The 13,786-nt window shown below is 39.2% G+C and overlaps 2 protein-coding genes across 2 annotated transcripts in view; both read left to right on the top strand.

Annotated features, from left to right (window-relative positions):
• LOC105930938 (integrin beta-1) overlaps positions 1 to 1,137 on the top strand; it is a 37,966-nt gene extending 36,829 nt beyond the window's left edge. Inside the window, 1 exon segment of the mRNA XM_012869389.3 lies at positions 175 to 1,137. Within this exon segment, the coding sequence (XP_012724843.2) occupies positions 175 to 240 (66 nt within the window). The 3' untranslated portion in view covers positions 241 to 1,137.
• Positions 1,138 to 4,875: 3,738 nt separating this feature from the next.
• LOC105930931 (enhancer of polycomb homolog 1) overlaps positions 4,876 to 13,786 on the top strand; it is a 44,012-nt gene continuing 35,101 nt past the window's right edge. The window contains exons 1-2 of the mRNA XM_036138629.1: positions 4,876 to 5,182; positions 12,548 to 12,643. The gene's annotated coding sequence lies outside the window, so the exon portion shown is untranslated. The remainder of the gene's footprint in view (positions 5,183 to 12,547; positions 12,644 to 13,786) is intronic.

Below are 13,786 nucleotides of genomic sequence, written 5' to 3'. Positions count from 1 at the left end.
CTTTATGGTTCTTGGTTAAATATGTCTGCAGGACGGCACTGATGAGTCTAATAAAAAAGAAAAGAAAAGAATCACCCAAAGTCCAAAAGAAAAGCAATGGAAGGACTTTTAGTTGAGAGCATAATCTCATAATGTGAAAAACTAACATTTTCTGCTCCTCTTCTTTGTTCTCAGGGCGAGAATCCGATCTACAAAAGCGCTGTGACGACTGTGGTTAACCCGAAATATGAGGGCAAGTGAGGGAGCTTCTGGCTCCTTTGTGACGACACTGTACATGGAGAAGAAAACGGGCCGAGGGGAGGAAACCAGGGGGGGGGGGCTTTATACAACAATGCTCACTGTTTGTCGCCAAATGATAGAGGTGCATCCTGCCACTGTTTGTTTTCATAACTTCTTTTGATTTCCTGTTCTTCATCTGTGTAAAATGTTTTTTTTTTTTTGTTTTTTTTATAAACCGGTCTTTTAATGGAAAAGCTGTGCTTAGTCTCGCCGTAACGTTTTCTAGCTGAAGCCATCGGCGCTTCTGTTCAGTCGCAGGTAATCATCAGTCCATCACAGAAAGAAATAATAATCGTCAATCAAAGGTTTTAAGCTCGACCAAAGCTCTCCCTGTGTGTTCTGGCTCGTGTTCGCTGAGGAGCCTCCATGTTGGAAATTAAATGTGTACAGGATGTTTTTGGGCTCCGTGTAAAGCCATATATGAACTTGCTGGACTGTTTGCTTTTTTTTTTGTTGTTGTTGTTGTTGTTTTTGCTGCAGCTGAACAATCAGTTTTCTATTTTCTGTGGCTGAAAGGACGTCCGTTTACAGTAGCTTTAACGTTTCAGGTCTTGATTTAAACCCAACTCAGGTCCTTCATTTCAGTAGCACCAAATACATGCCTTGTTTTGTTGCTAGATTATTACTTTATATGTTTTTTTTTTTTTTTTTTTTTTACTTGCCTTGATCAAATGTTTTAGATCTATAGAAAACAGGGGTTTTAATTAAAGCAAATACAATTTTTTCCTGTTCTAACAGAAAACTGTCACCAGTGTTGTTGTTTTTTTAAAGTGCCTTTTTTCATACGTGCAAACACATTCAGGCAGACCTGTCATCTCAAACTATTTATTGAATAAATCCAAGTGATTAACCCCGTTATTAGCTCTGATTGTGCAGTTATTTCATGCATTTCTCTCCACCTGGCTGATGAACCGGGTTCCTTTACTGGGATGTGAGTAAATGGCTCGTTGGGGCCTCTTGGCAGATTTCAGGGTTAGCAGTGGCACCAGATCATGGGTTGATCCTTAGTACAGTGATGGCATAACTTTCTGTCAGGTGGGTCAAAAAAAAAATCTTTTTATAACTTAAAAAAAAAAATTCTTTGATGCGCTAAATGTCCAATTTATTTAAAAAAAAGACAAATTGGCCAGAGATCTGTGAGTAACGGGGTGTGTAAATGATTGGAAAATATAAATGAGGTTAACATTTAGTCTCCAATAAACGTTTTGGAGGTCCACTGTTGTCTGTTTCTAAAATCACTTTAATTTGTCTCTGCAACGACAACGCTTTCTAGCAACATTTAATAAATCAATTAAAAACATTTGGGCGCATCAAAGACTGCTTTCCAGTAAAAGTGCCTTTTTACTGTTAAATAAAAAAAATCTAAATTGAGGTTCTATAAATCGCATAAAACTTTGAACTTTTATCCCAACATATAAACAGGCTATTACTATTTCATTTTGATGCAAATCATCAAATATGTCATTTTGATGCATCTAATCTGTTTTAAATGTTTTTCTTTTTAAGCATTCAATTAAATTTTATTTATATAGTGCCAATTCATGATACACATCATCTCAAGGCACTTTAAAAAAGTCAAATTCAATCAGATCCTCCTGGTTGGTCAGAAAGTTTCCTCTCTAAGGAAACCCAGCAGGTTGCTTTAAGTCTCTCCAAGCAGCATTCACTCCTCCTGAAAGAGCGTAGAGCCATAGTGGACAGTCGTCTGCATTGTTGATGGCTTTGCAGCAATCCCTCATACTGAGCATGCATGAGGCGACAGTGGAGAGGAAAACTCCCCTTTAACAGGGAGGAGAACCTCCACCAGAACCAGGCTCAGTGTGAAAGCTCATCTGCCTCGACCCACTGGAGGTTAGATAAGACAGAGCAGAGACACAGAAAGCACAGAAGCTCACATTGACCCAGGAGTACTTTCTATGTTATATAGTAATAGTGGATGATCTGTCTCCCCTGGATGATGACACAACAGAACACCAGACCAGGTGTACCTTCTATGAAGAAGAAAAAATGACAGAACAAAAAGTTAAATGACAACAAGCAATGCAAACTGGAGAGCAGTAGGAGAACTCAGAGTGAGAAAAATAGACCCTAATGTCCTCCAGCAGTCTAAGCCTATAGCAGCATAACTATAGAGGTAGCTTAGGGTAACATGAGCCACTCTAACTATAAGCTTTATCAAAAAGGAAAGTTTTAAGACTAGTCTTAAATGTAGACAGGGTGTCTGCCTCACAGACCAAAACTGGGAGTTGGTTCCACAGGAGAGGAGCCTGATAGCTAAAGGATCTGCCTCCCATTCTACTTTTAGAGACTCTAGGAACCACCAGCAGACCTGCAGTCTGAGAGCGAAGTGCTCTGTTAGGAACATACGGGATAATCAGAGCTCTGATATGAGAGCTACAGCGCCTCACAAGGGTATTTACATCCCCTGAACTGTAACTTATGGTGTCATTACAACCAATAACTTGTATATTTTATTGGAAATGTACGGATATTCGTCCAAAGTAGTGAAAATGGTTAAGACGAGGGAAAAAGATGTGTTGTTTTCAATATTTCTTTGGACTAAGATATCTAAAAAATTGGGTGTGCATTTGTCTTCAGAACCACTTTTCACTGCAGTTACATTAATAATTAAATGTTTTGCCCATTCTTTAGCTCAAACTGTAATAATTTTCAAGTGTTACAACAGAAACTCAGTTGGCTCTGGGAGCGGACTTTAACTGGGCCATTCTAACGAATGAATGCGCTTTGTTCCAAAACGATTCGATTGTAGCTTTAGCTTCAGGGTCGTTGTCCTGCTGTAATTCTCTGCAGCTCCTCCAGAGTGACCATGAGCTTCTAGCTGCTCTCCTTGCCCAGATTGTCCGTTTAGGCCTTATTTTAGTAGGTTTGCCCTCCTTTTTCCAATTTCAGACGATGGCTTGAACGGAGCTCCGTCAGATGTTTAAATCCATTGTTTTATACCCTAATCCTGCTTTAAACTTCTCCACATCCATCTGCTTGACCTGTCTGCTCTGCTCCTTGGTCTTCATGGATGTTCTCTAACAAACCTGTGAAGTCTTCACAAAACAGCTGGATTTAAGGTGAGACTAAATTGCTTTTGGGTGTTTACTTATGAGGCGACTTCTGAAGATGAATGGTTGCGCTGTATCTTAGTTAGGCTTATCAGAATAAAAGAGGATGAACACAGACGCACGTCACACTTCTGATTATTTGAAAACCACGTATCCTTTAACCTCATGATTACTGTATGTTGTTCTATCATTCACAATCCCAATAAAATACACCACAGTGTATGGTGGTATTGTGACAAAATGTGAAATGTTTTAAGGAGTGTGAGTACGTTATCAAGGCTCTGTATATTTTTAAAGTGTTTACAACAATGAATGGTCTTTTTCCACTTTGTTTTACCCTAAAAAAAAACACACACACACACACACAAAACCTAGGATGTGGTGAATGTGGTGACTTTAGGCCCTTCCTGATAATCCAAATATATCAACTTCCTCCTTTAAACCCGATGAAGGATTTCTAACTTACTCATAAATGCTCTGAGTTCTTACTTTAGACACATTTAAGGAACAGGGGAGAAACCTCCACCCACACATCGTCCACACTGTTATCTCAGCAATGTCAGGGGCTGGTGCCTATCTCTTGTGATTGGGTGAGAGGTGGGGTACACCCTGGACAGGCCGGCAGTTCATCACAGAAATCCACACTTGTACCCAAGGACAGCTTAAGAGCAATCAGATAACCTAAAACTCATATTTTTGGACTGTTGGAGAAAGCCAGAGTACCCAGAGAAAGCCCATGCATACATTGGGAGAACATGTGGAGTCCATGCAGAAAGAATCCAACCTGGGACTTCTGTCAGTGCTGACCCCCAATAAAGGAATTATATTATATTAAATACATTTTAGACTTAGACTTGTCATTTTGTATGCACAGAGTGCGTACAGAACGAAATTACGTTTGCATACAGCTTAAGAACATCACAGTAAATTACAGTAAATTGCAGGATAAGGTGCAGCGGTGATTTTTGTAATCAATTGAAATGTAAACAATCTCAACCATGTAAACATGCAGGGAAAATAGACAGTGTGCGATTTCACAGTGTACATGTGAGTACATTTTATTTAAATAAGTATGTATTAATTGTTCATTGTTTGTTAATACATCACTAATAATACAGTAATTATATGTCCAATTAACCATAGTAAATTGTGGTTTGTTAAAGAAAGATTTGGTGTCATACAGCATAACCTTTACCTGAATCCCTCAAATAAATATTTTTTCAGCAAACAATGCCACTAGCAATATGGCGGCGATCCTAACGTAGTATTCGGACTTCCATTCAGCCTCCTGTCTACGGGCGTTCGGGGACCGAAAGAACCGTCCTCACGAGCCGTTCGCGAAACCAAATGATTCGGATCCTTGAAAAAGAACCGCAATTCCCATGTCTAGTATCGCGTCTGCGCCAGCCAATCGCGTCGCGTCCCATCCCCTGTGGAGCCTCTCCACAGGTGATTGGTGGCCTCGGCTGTCCAATCAGACGGCGTCGTTCGCAGCAAAGTTGTTAACCCCCAACAGTAGCACTTTGGGTTTCCAGCTCTCTAGTTTCGACCAACGGTAGGAAAACACGGACTTTTACCCGCTGAAAGACGCCGTTTGACGGGCCGGATGCACGGCGGGGACCCGACTGCTTCTCGCCGGCAGGTTCTGTCATGAAGCTGTGCAGGACCAGCCGTGGCTAACGTTAATGTTAACTCCCTCTGTGGCTCGCTGCGTCGTGTTCTCTGTCGCCTCTCTCTCTCTTTTTTTTTTTTTTACCATCTTCTGGGGTAAACTTGCAGAAATGTTCTCCATCTGTCCCGAATGCCTCCACGTTTCCACACCGACCCACTCGGTGAGTATTTACCCGCTAAGTCTTTAACTCTAACGGCCAAAATAAAGAGGCCCGTCGTGATTAGTGTGAGGTTTTTTCTTCTTCTTCTTCTGCTTCTTCTGGCATCAGATGATTTCATACACGCAATCAAATTCCTGGCTGGTCAGCTGGATGCAATTCAACAGCAAAAGCACAAATTCCCACTCAGTTTTTCGGACCCTGAAGCTAGCAGACTCCACAGGAGATGGATGTAGATGTGTAACATTTTGTAAATAACGTGTTTAAATAATGATGTATGTCTGCATACGATCTATTTTTTGGTGGATTTATCGCGAGTAAGGCGCAGCTGGGACACTCTCCGTGGTTATTTCTTTTATGTATTTATTATTATTTATTTGTTTTACAGCATCTCCTTTTGAGGAGTTTTCAACCTGATGGCAGGAAAATGTGGAAAATTTTTCTGCTGGATCATATGCAGCTTTGGGTGTGTGACTGAACAGTGCCAGGCTATCCCTGTGGTCTGCCCTGGAACTGCTGGGCCTGGATCACACCCCCCCCCCCTCCTCCCTGCCCCTGCAAACATTATCTAACCAACACAAGCCATGCTCCTGAGAACAGGTGGAGGCTGGGTGTAGGGATCAGATCTGCATCCTTGGTTTGCATCATTAGTCGGATAAGATGGAAAAACAGAGTTTTCCAGTTTTGCCCAGCGATGCTAACTCTCTCCCCCACTGTGGGACCAACCCCACCCACATGGCACTTCTGTGCGTTCAGCTGGAAGCATGTGAGGCGTGTTGTCGCTCCAGCATAATGTCTCCAGTCATAAGCGGGCATGTTGACGTGTTTTAAGAGTTCATGTGTCAGACCGAAGGCTTTCGCTTTTTTATTTTTCAAGACGGTGCCAAAACCAGGTCTAAACAATTTGGGGATGATTGAAGTCCCTTAATTTGCATTGAAACGTGGAAAGCTGCGAAAAAATTTCAGTTTTTGGTTGATTTACTGTCTTTTTCTTTGTTTGTTTTGTTCCGGCACAAGGAAAAATTTACTTATTTAGCGTTGTTAATCGTGTAAAACAGAATATTTAGCTTTGCAACATTTTTAAAGTTGAGACTAGAAATAGATAGATATCTTTATTGTCATTTTGTATGCACAAAGTGCGTACAGAACAAAATTTCGTTTGCATACAGCTTGAGAAAAGTCACTCTAGAAATCACTCTAAAATCACAGTAGATTGCACTATTTTTCAGGATAAAGATGCAGCAGCGATTTATGTGAACAGTTAAAATGAAAAACCAATGTAACAATGTAAACAATGTAGGGCAAATAGACGGTATGCTATTCACGTGTGGTACAGAGTCCATTTGTGGCTTCTTTTTTTTCTTACATTTTCTTACAATTTTTCTTTTCTTTTATTTTTCTTACAATTCTTAAATTTCTTACATTTAGATCCGGTCCCAACATCAGATTTAGGGGTGTGGCAATCATTCGTCCGTTGATTTTTGAACAAGACGATCTGCCCATTTTTGTACACCCCCTGCTATTTAAATCTTATATTTGTAAATATATCAATATTTAGGCCGTTTAATGCTGAGTTACAGCCTAATGTAGAACATCCAGACAGATCAACCACAAAGGAACAAGGTAGTTATTAACTACAAACAGTTGCATGGCTCATTAACTTTGCACCAGTCAGCATTTTGTTGCTGATTTCTGATCTTTATAAAGCTTTGATATGAAAATTCAACTTTAATACGGAAAGATTTGAGGACAAGCCTTGACATTTCTTCTAGCCTTCCTTTTGTTGCCTAATCAGATTAGGAGAAGAGTCTATATGAGAGAGCTCCAAAACAGTGTTTTGGTTGTATTTCAAAAAAATTAAATGGTAACACAGTTTAGATTTTAAGGTGGGTTTAATGTAAGGTACACTATACTGCCAAAGGTATTCGCTCACCCATCCAAATACTCCAAATCAGGTGTTCCAATCATTTCCCGTGGCCACAGGTGTATTAACTCCAGCACCAGGTTTCTTCTAACCTGTGTGAAAGAACGGGTCGCTCTCTGGAGCTCAGTAGACTCCAGGGTGGTTCCACGATAGGATGCCACCTGTGCAGCAAGTCCGGTTTGAAGTTTCTTGCTCTCAAGTATTGGCCAGCAGCGGTATTATGGAAGCCATTGGGAGTGACAGCAGCTCGGCTAGAAAGTGGTAAGCCACTGATGGAGCGGGAGCAGCAGACACCGAGACCCGTAGTGTGCAGAGGTCCATCGATGCAGACCTCCAAACTTCATGTTGCCTTCAGTTTAGCTCAGGAACAGTGAGTAAAGAGCGCTTCCTGGAGTGGGTTTCCATGGCCAAGCAGCTGCATCCGACCCACACATCGCCAAGTGCAAAGCGCTAGATGCAGTGGTGTAAAGCATGCTGCCACTGGACTGAATTATGCTTAATCGTGTGTTAAAATTGTGTAGGCCAGTCCTCAACCCGATAGGGCAGCTTTGGGGTGAATTAAGATAAGGAATTGTTTAGTGTGTGCCTCGGTGCTCTGAGGAGCGGGTCTTTTGCTCCTCAAAGCTCAACAGTGGGTCTGACAGAACCACTGTTGAACATTTTCTCTTATGGATAAACCTTACATTCACAAGTGCACCTACAGGTGCTTGGATCCAGGTGCTTACAGATTCACTTCTATACAGAAAACCCCTATTGTCATCATTAGCTTTCACTTTATACACCTTGTATTAAATAATACTATGCATTTTTCAGTGATATCAAGGCGTTGGTTGTGTGTACCTGTAATACTTTTTTGGTTGGTTTTGCTGTTCTTTTTATATCTCTCTCTGAAGGTGTAGAAGCAGACTCCAATAATGTTATCTTGTTCTTTCCTGTTTCTCTGCTGTATTTTGTCACCTTTTATCCCCTTTTAAAGGAGCTTTAAGTAAGATAGCTACTTTGAAATCAGCCTAAATCATTCTCATTTGTCACCTGGGATGGAAGTAACATTCCCTATAAACAATCTGTCCTCTCCATCAACAATGTCTTTGTCACGTTTTTCTCCTTTCAAACCTAGAGGTACAGTCCAGGGGTCCGTTCTTCGTACGTCGCTAACTCAGTTAGCAGGATTTCATTGTTGACGATTTGGCATGATCTTGGATCGTTTGGTTCTTGGAAAGACATCCTGCACTTGTTGTCATAGCAACAAGTGCGCCAGCTTGAGCCTGCTCCAGAGCAGGCTTATTTCATGTAAACAAGATTAGATCACGGCTGTATAAGCGGAGGAGATGGGAAGTCTGCCGTAGCCATGTCCATTTTTATGACAGCAACCTGTTGCGGAAGGTGCAAGAATAATTTGCAGAGTTTTTCGAATTAATCGCGTATTGCACAATAGACAGGATCCTTCAGCGCAGCGCGACAGTGTAATTGTAGAGAGATTTTTCTTGGTGGCTGTTATAAACAGACAAACATCATTTAACAGTGGGGTTTAAAGAGGAAAAAGTTGTGTTGGAGCCATAAATATAAAATATTTAAGTTATTTGTATGATGGTTTGCTTTTTATTTTTATCATATTCAGTAAGAAGAGTTGTTCGGGCCATTTTATTGTGAAGTTTAGTTTACTTTGAAAGGCTTGCTTCCTGTCGAGCCGTATCTTGTATTAGAAAAAACTATGGATGGATTATCTAGCCACGGAGCAATACAGTTTTACCGTGTAAACTGTGGATAACTCGGAAAAGGAAAAAATTAATTTTTTATGGATAAAGATTTATTTATTTTTTGTAAAAATTCCCATTTTGCACGCGTCCTTTACTTCCCATGTCTAAGGAATGACACTGAAATTTGGATCTCTTGACATAAGTGGCTTTTTAAAATAAAGTATAATAATTAAAGGCTACCATTTTGTAGAATATTCTTGTATTTCACTTTTACTTGTCCCCATGTTCTAGTGGGTCCCGTGGAGGCTCTGATATAAAAGAACAAAGTAAATATGAGATTATTAAAATGCAAAAATTCATACTGTAGAAAGTGATATAAACATCTACCAAGGACAGCATTTAAGCATTAATTTGTCTGCTACTTTTTGCCAGCCCTCTCTCCTGGCTTTAACAGATTTTGAGGTGTTTTAATTAATGACTCAAATTCGGCATAATCTTCCAAGCTCTTGTTCTGCTTGGGAGAAAAACTGTGCGCGCTCTTTGCATGGAACAGCCAATAGCAGCACTGCTGATCATTGTTTCTACTATCGATACATTTCCCCTTTTAAAGCGACACATGAACGCACAGTTATCTCAGATAACTCAATTCAGTGATACTAATCATAAACAACAGGTGTGTTCGAAGAACCCAATTAACCGGATCAGGATTAGCCGGATGAAGTCATCTTGGATGTGTCATTTGATCTTGGATGTTTTAAGCAACGTACGAAGAACGGACCCCAGAACTACTTCGGTTCAGAATGTATCCCGTGTTTACTTCCTGGTTCCTGAGCCAGTCATCTGAAAGTTCCCAGCGTTCCCAAAACAGAGCCCAGCGTATGGTATTTTATCTTGGCTAAAGAGCAATAGCCAGTAAGAGAAGCGGACCAGAAATAGAGCAGAATATACCATCATATACACGTCCTGTGGAAGTAAAAATTCACAGCAGCAACACACCGTTTAAAAATGGCCTATTAGATTGTTGTGGTTGGCAAGCTGTTGTACCGGTCTCTGCCACAAGGTGTCAGTATTACTCATAGCTCCTTTAATGTTTTGCTTCATCTTCTTCTCTTCCTTTCTTTCTCATTTTACCTTTCTGTTTCTGTTTCCATTGAACTTAAAGTAATCCAATAATATCTAATAATGTTTTTGGCATATATTTTTAGCGGGGCACCATAGAAAAAGCAGTAATGCTCCACATCTGTATGGCTTTCTTTGGTATTAAGACAGCAATTTTTAATAAAAAATTAAAACTTTCCTTATTGTTCCACAATGGGGAAATTTTGATGTGGCAGTGGCAAAAAGTTAGAGCGGAGACTGAGAACCAGGTCGTCTTGTCCAACATCAGTGTCTGACCTCTCTTTTGGAAAAATGTCCCATAAACACTCCACAACCTCGTGGACAGCATTCCCAGAAAAGTTAAAACTGTTACAGCACTAAAGGGTGGACCTATGTCTAATTTGAATCCTATGAATTAATAATGGGATGTCACTGAAGTTCATATGTAGTCAAGATGGGTGTGAATACGTTTGACAATATAGTGTATACTACTACAGCTTGGCTTAACAAAATGGCTTAACTGAGATTTCCAAAATGCTACAAACACAGACAAACCAGATAATGTCTCTAAGCAATCCTTTGTGAGATTGCAAACATTAATATAACAACAAACAATGTGATTTGATATATTATGCAGCTTTGGTTTTGTGATGCAGTTGCTTTTAAGACAGAAAAGCAAAAGTTATTCCCCGTGTTGCTTAAATAAATGCTCTTTAACGCATTGTTTTGTTTTCATACATAATCAAGAATATATAATCAACAAAGGCTAGTGTTAGCATCGTTTTCAAGCAGAGGCAGGTATTGTGCAGAAAATTATACATTTATTTTTACCTGCTCTTTATAAAGTAACACAAGCTATTATTAGCCACCTCATTATTTGGGCCGTCTGGTTAAGAAGACTGCAGATAGCCAGCTAGCAGTGTGCAGCAACAGGTGAGGGAGGGGCTGCACTCTGTTACCTTATGTTCCATACAACTGGATTAGTCTAACACTTTCTTTGGCACTTCTGTAAAATAATAAAAATTTTGAACCACAGAAAAGTTTTAATAAAAAACTGAGTTTTTAGGTCTTGAAGGCACTAATCGATTCATTCGTTGTTTGGAAAATGGACAAAAGCTCATAGCTATGGGAGCAACATTGAAAAAACAAGAAGCAAAAACGAAAATCTTTAAAATTATTAACAAGTACAATAGATCCTGTCAGATTAGAGACTGTTTGTTGTCATTTGTCTTTGTAATTCATCAAGACTCTCAAACACACAAAGCGAACTCGATAGTTAAAGGAGCAATAACCGATATTTCACCACTAGGTGTGCTGTTGAGCACTGCCTAGTATAGCAGAACACAACACAGCTCTGGCGATGGCGTTTTACGGGCAGGGAGGGACCGCGCCCTGAGTGGCAGCTGTTCACATGGACGTATGTGGACGCGCAGCTAGATTGGAGAAATATATATATAAAGGAATGGATTACCTAAACTACTAAAGTTAAGCTGACAAAAGGTGAGCCTTAAACTCAATATTAATCTCTATTCTCTGGTCGTCTTAAAGGCTGTTCCGCCGGTAAGGGCTATAGTGGACAGGTTTTCCTTTTTTATGTGCGGTATTATCAAAACACCCTGTTCAGAAGACCTGAGCGATCTCTGGGTTGCTTGCACATCAAAAGATTGCAGATGTGCAGAATATTAATTAATCAAAAACATCTTAAAATCTGTATCACAAAGCAAAGGTAGCCAGTGCTGTGATCTATTCTCCCTCTGCCAGTATATCTTCTCCCACTAAACCAAGCCCCTTGTACACTGAAGCATGCACAGAGTTATGTGCAAAAAAAAGGTGCACACACCTCCAAATTGCACCAGCAATTGCTTGTCCTGGTTACTTGGAGACTGAAGGAAGCAGGAATTGTTCAGAATGCATTTCCAGTTCTTTTCCCTTTCAGGCTGTCAAAGAAAGTCCCTAACTTTGTATTTACCACTGAATAGGACAACAATCCCATCTGATTGCACCCGTCAAGGTATCCTCATAGGGTTCTGGGCCTGGTTGAAGTTATTTTAACTTGGAGAAGCGTGCAGGGTGGCAGGCTCTGGTGTTTCTAGCCCCCTGCACAGAAATCCCTCCACCTGCATTTAGTAATAAACAGAGGGAGATACTTATGGTGGTTTTCCACAGCAAGCCTGGAGCTGGCAAACAAAGTCCTCAAAACAAATAAAAAAAAAATTACTGTAAAAATATTAAGAGGTTGCTTTGCAAGATGTGATCTGTGTGATGTATGGACTAGGTGCTGCAGGTCAAATAATGATAATTTTAGTTGAGAAATGTCTCTGCAAAGCTTGCTTTAAATATCAGTTCCCCTTGGCAACATTTAAAAACTTCAAACTTGTTTGGTTGATGTTTGTCCAGCTAGGAAGGTTTTGATTCTGTTGATTTTAAAATGAAAATTTCTTTTGGTTCTTCCCCCGCTGAACAGCACCAGGTGTGCTTGCACAGTCGTCCCTCCACACAGGCCTAACAATCATGATCAGCTGGTGGCCAGATCTGTCTTATCTTTGCTTTAGATGAGCAAACATCTGCTAAACGTCATCTTCTCTACATGCAAATACACTTTTTTTTTTCCGTCAAATTTTAATTTTCAGTTCTTCTGTTTGTTTCCAGAGAATGTTTGTGCAGTTCATGGATTTAAGGATGAAAATAAAAGCTCTGTTACTCAGCCTGGACCCAGGATGATCCCAGAATCATCAGCAGCAACAGGTAAGGCGCTTTAATGAAATTTTAAATTTATCCTCACCTTGTTAAATTAAAGACTGGGAGCTTTGGGTATGTGTAATATAAGTGATGAAATGGGGAAATTGTGTCAGTGAATTTGAGATATAATGCCTGATGGGAGTGGGCCAGACTTCTCAATAAATACTCAATAAATAATAATTAATGCATGTTGTACCTTTTGTGCACATTGTTGTTGGTTAAATTCCGTGTCCATCCAGACGGAGGCAGCAATGTACATGCTGTGACTCATTTCACCTGGAGTAAACACCTTTCTTTTTTTCTTTTTTTTAATGTACCAGTTAGTTGTGGCATCGTTGCTGATGAGGTTCAGTGGTTCTGAACAGTTTTTCCTGCTCATCCAGCAACGGCTGCCTCTGTTGGGGTGTTGACTCAAGTCGTGCTCTTCTATTATTTATTAATTTGTTCCAATAAATTAAGTAATATAGAAAATAGCGAAACAAGGCATATTGTGTGGGTAGAATTTTTTGCTGTATTGCCTAAGATTGAGCAATAATTCCATATTAAATTATACTTATAAATTCAATACTTCGACATACTTATGTTAAGGGTCCTAATTAAATCAAATTATAATGATTTTGAGAAATGTGATTTATTTACATAATTTATATATATATATATATATATATATCTTTTTTCGAGGGGAAATATTTTTGTTTAAAAAAATTAAGTTCATGTTTCAACCATGTTTACAGTAAACTTTATTTTATTTATATATATATATATATATATATATATATATATATATATATATATATATATATATATATATATATATATATATATATGTTTTTATCGTTTATATTTAGTTCTAAAATGTTTTTGTACGTTTGGCATTGCCTATACATTATATTCTCTATTTATTTTTACTTTACTTTAAAATGTGAATTATTTGTGAATGTGATAAGTTTTTGTAATTTTTTTTTTTTTTTTAATAAGTATCTGAAATGCGTTCGTTGCGTCATATTAGTTTTATCATTTAATTTTTTTTAGGCTAAGTTTCGTCCATTGTATAAATTTTAATAACCATAACTTATTACGGTCATGTCTACGGTTTGTTTCAATAATTAATGTGCATGTGTGGAGCGGAGTCGGTTTGAAACAAATACC

The sequence above is a fragment of the Fundulus heteroclitus genome, chromosome 6 (genome assembly GCF_011125445.2).
Source record: "Fundulus heteroclitus isolate FHET01 chromosome 6, MU-UCD_Fhet_4.1, whole genome shotgun sequence".
Lineage (NCBI taxonomy): Eukaryota > Metazoa > Chordata > Actinopteri > Cyprinodontiformes > Fundulidae > Fundulus > Fundulus heteroclitus.
This window is presented reverse-complemented; position numbering and strand designations above follow the sequence as displayed.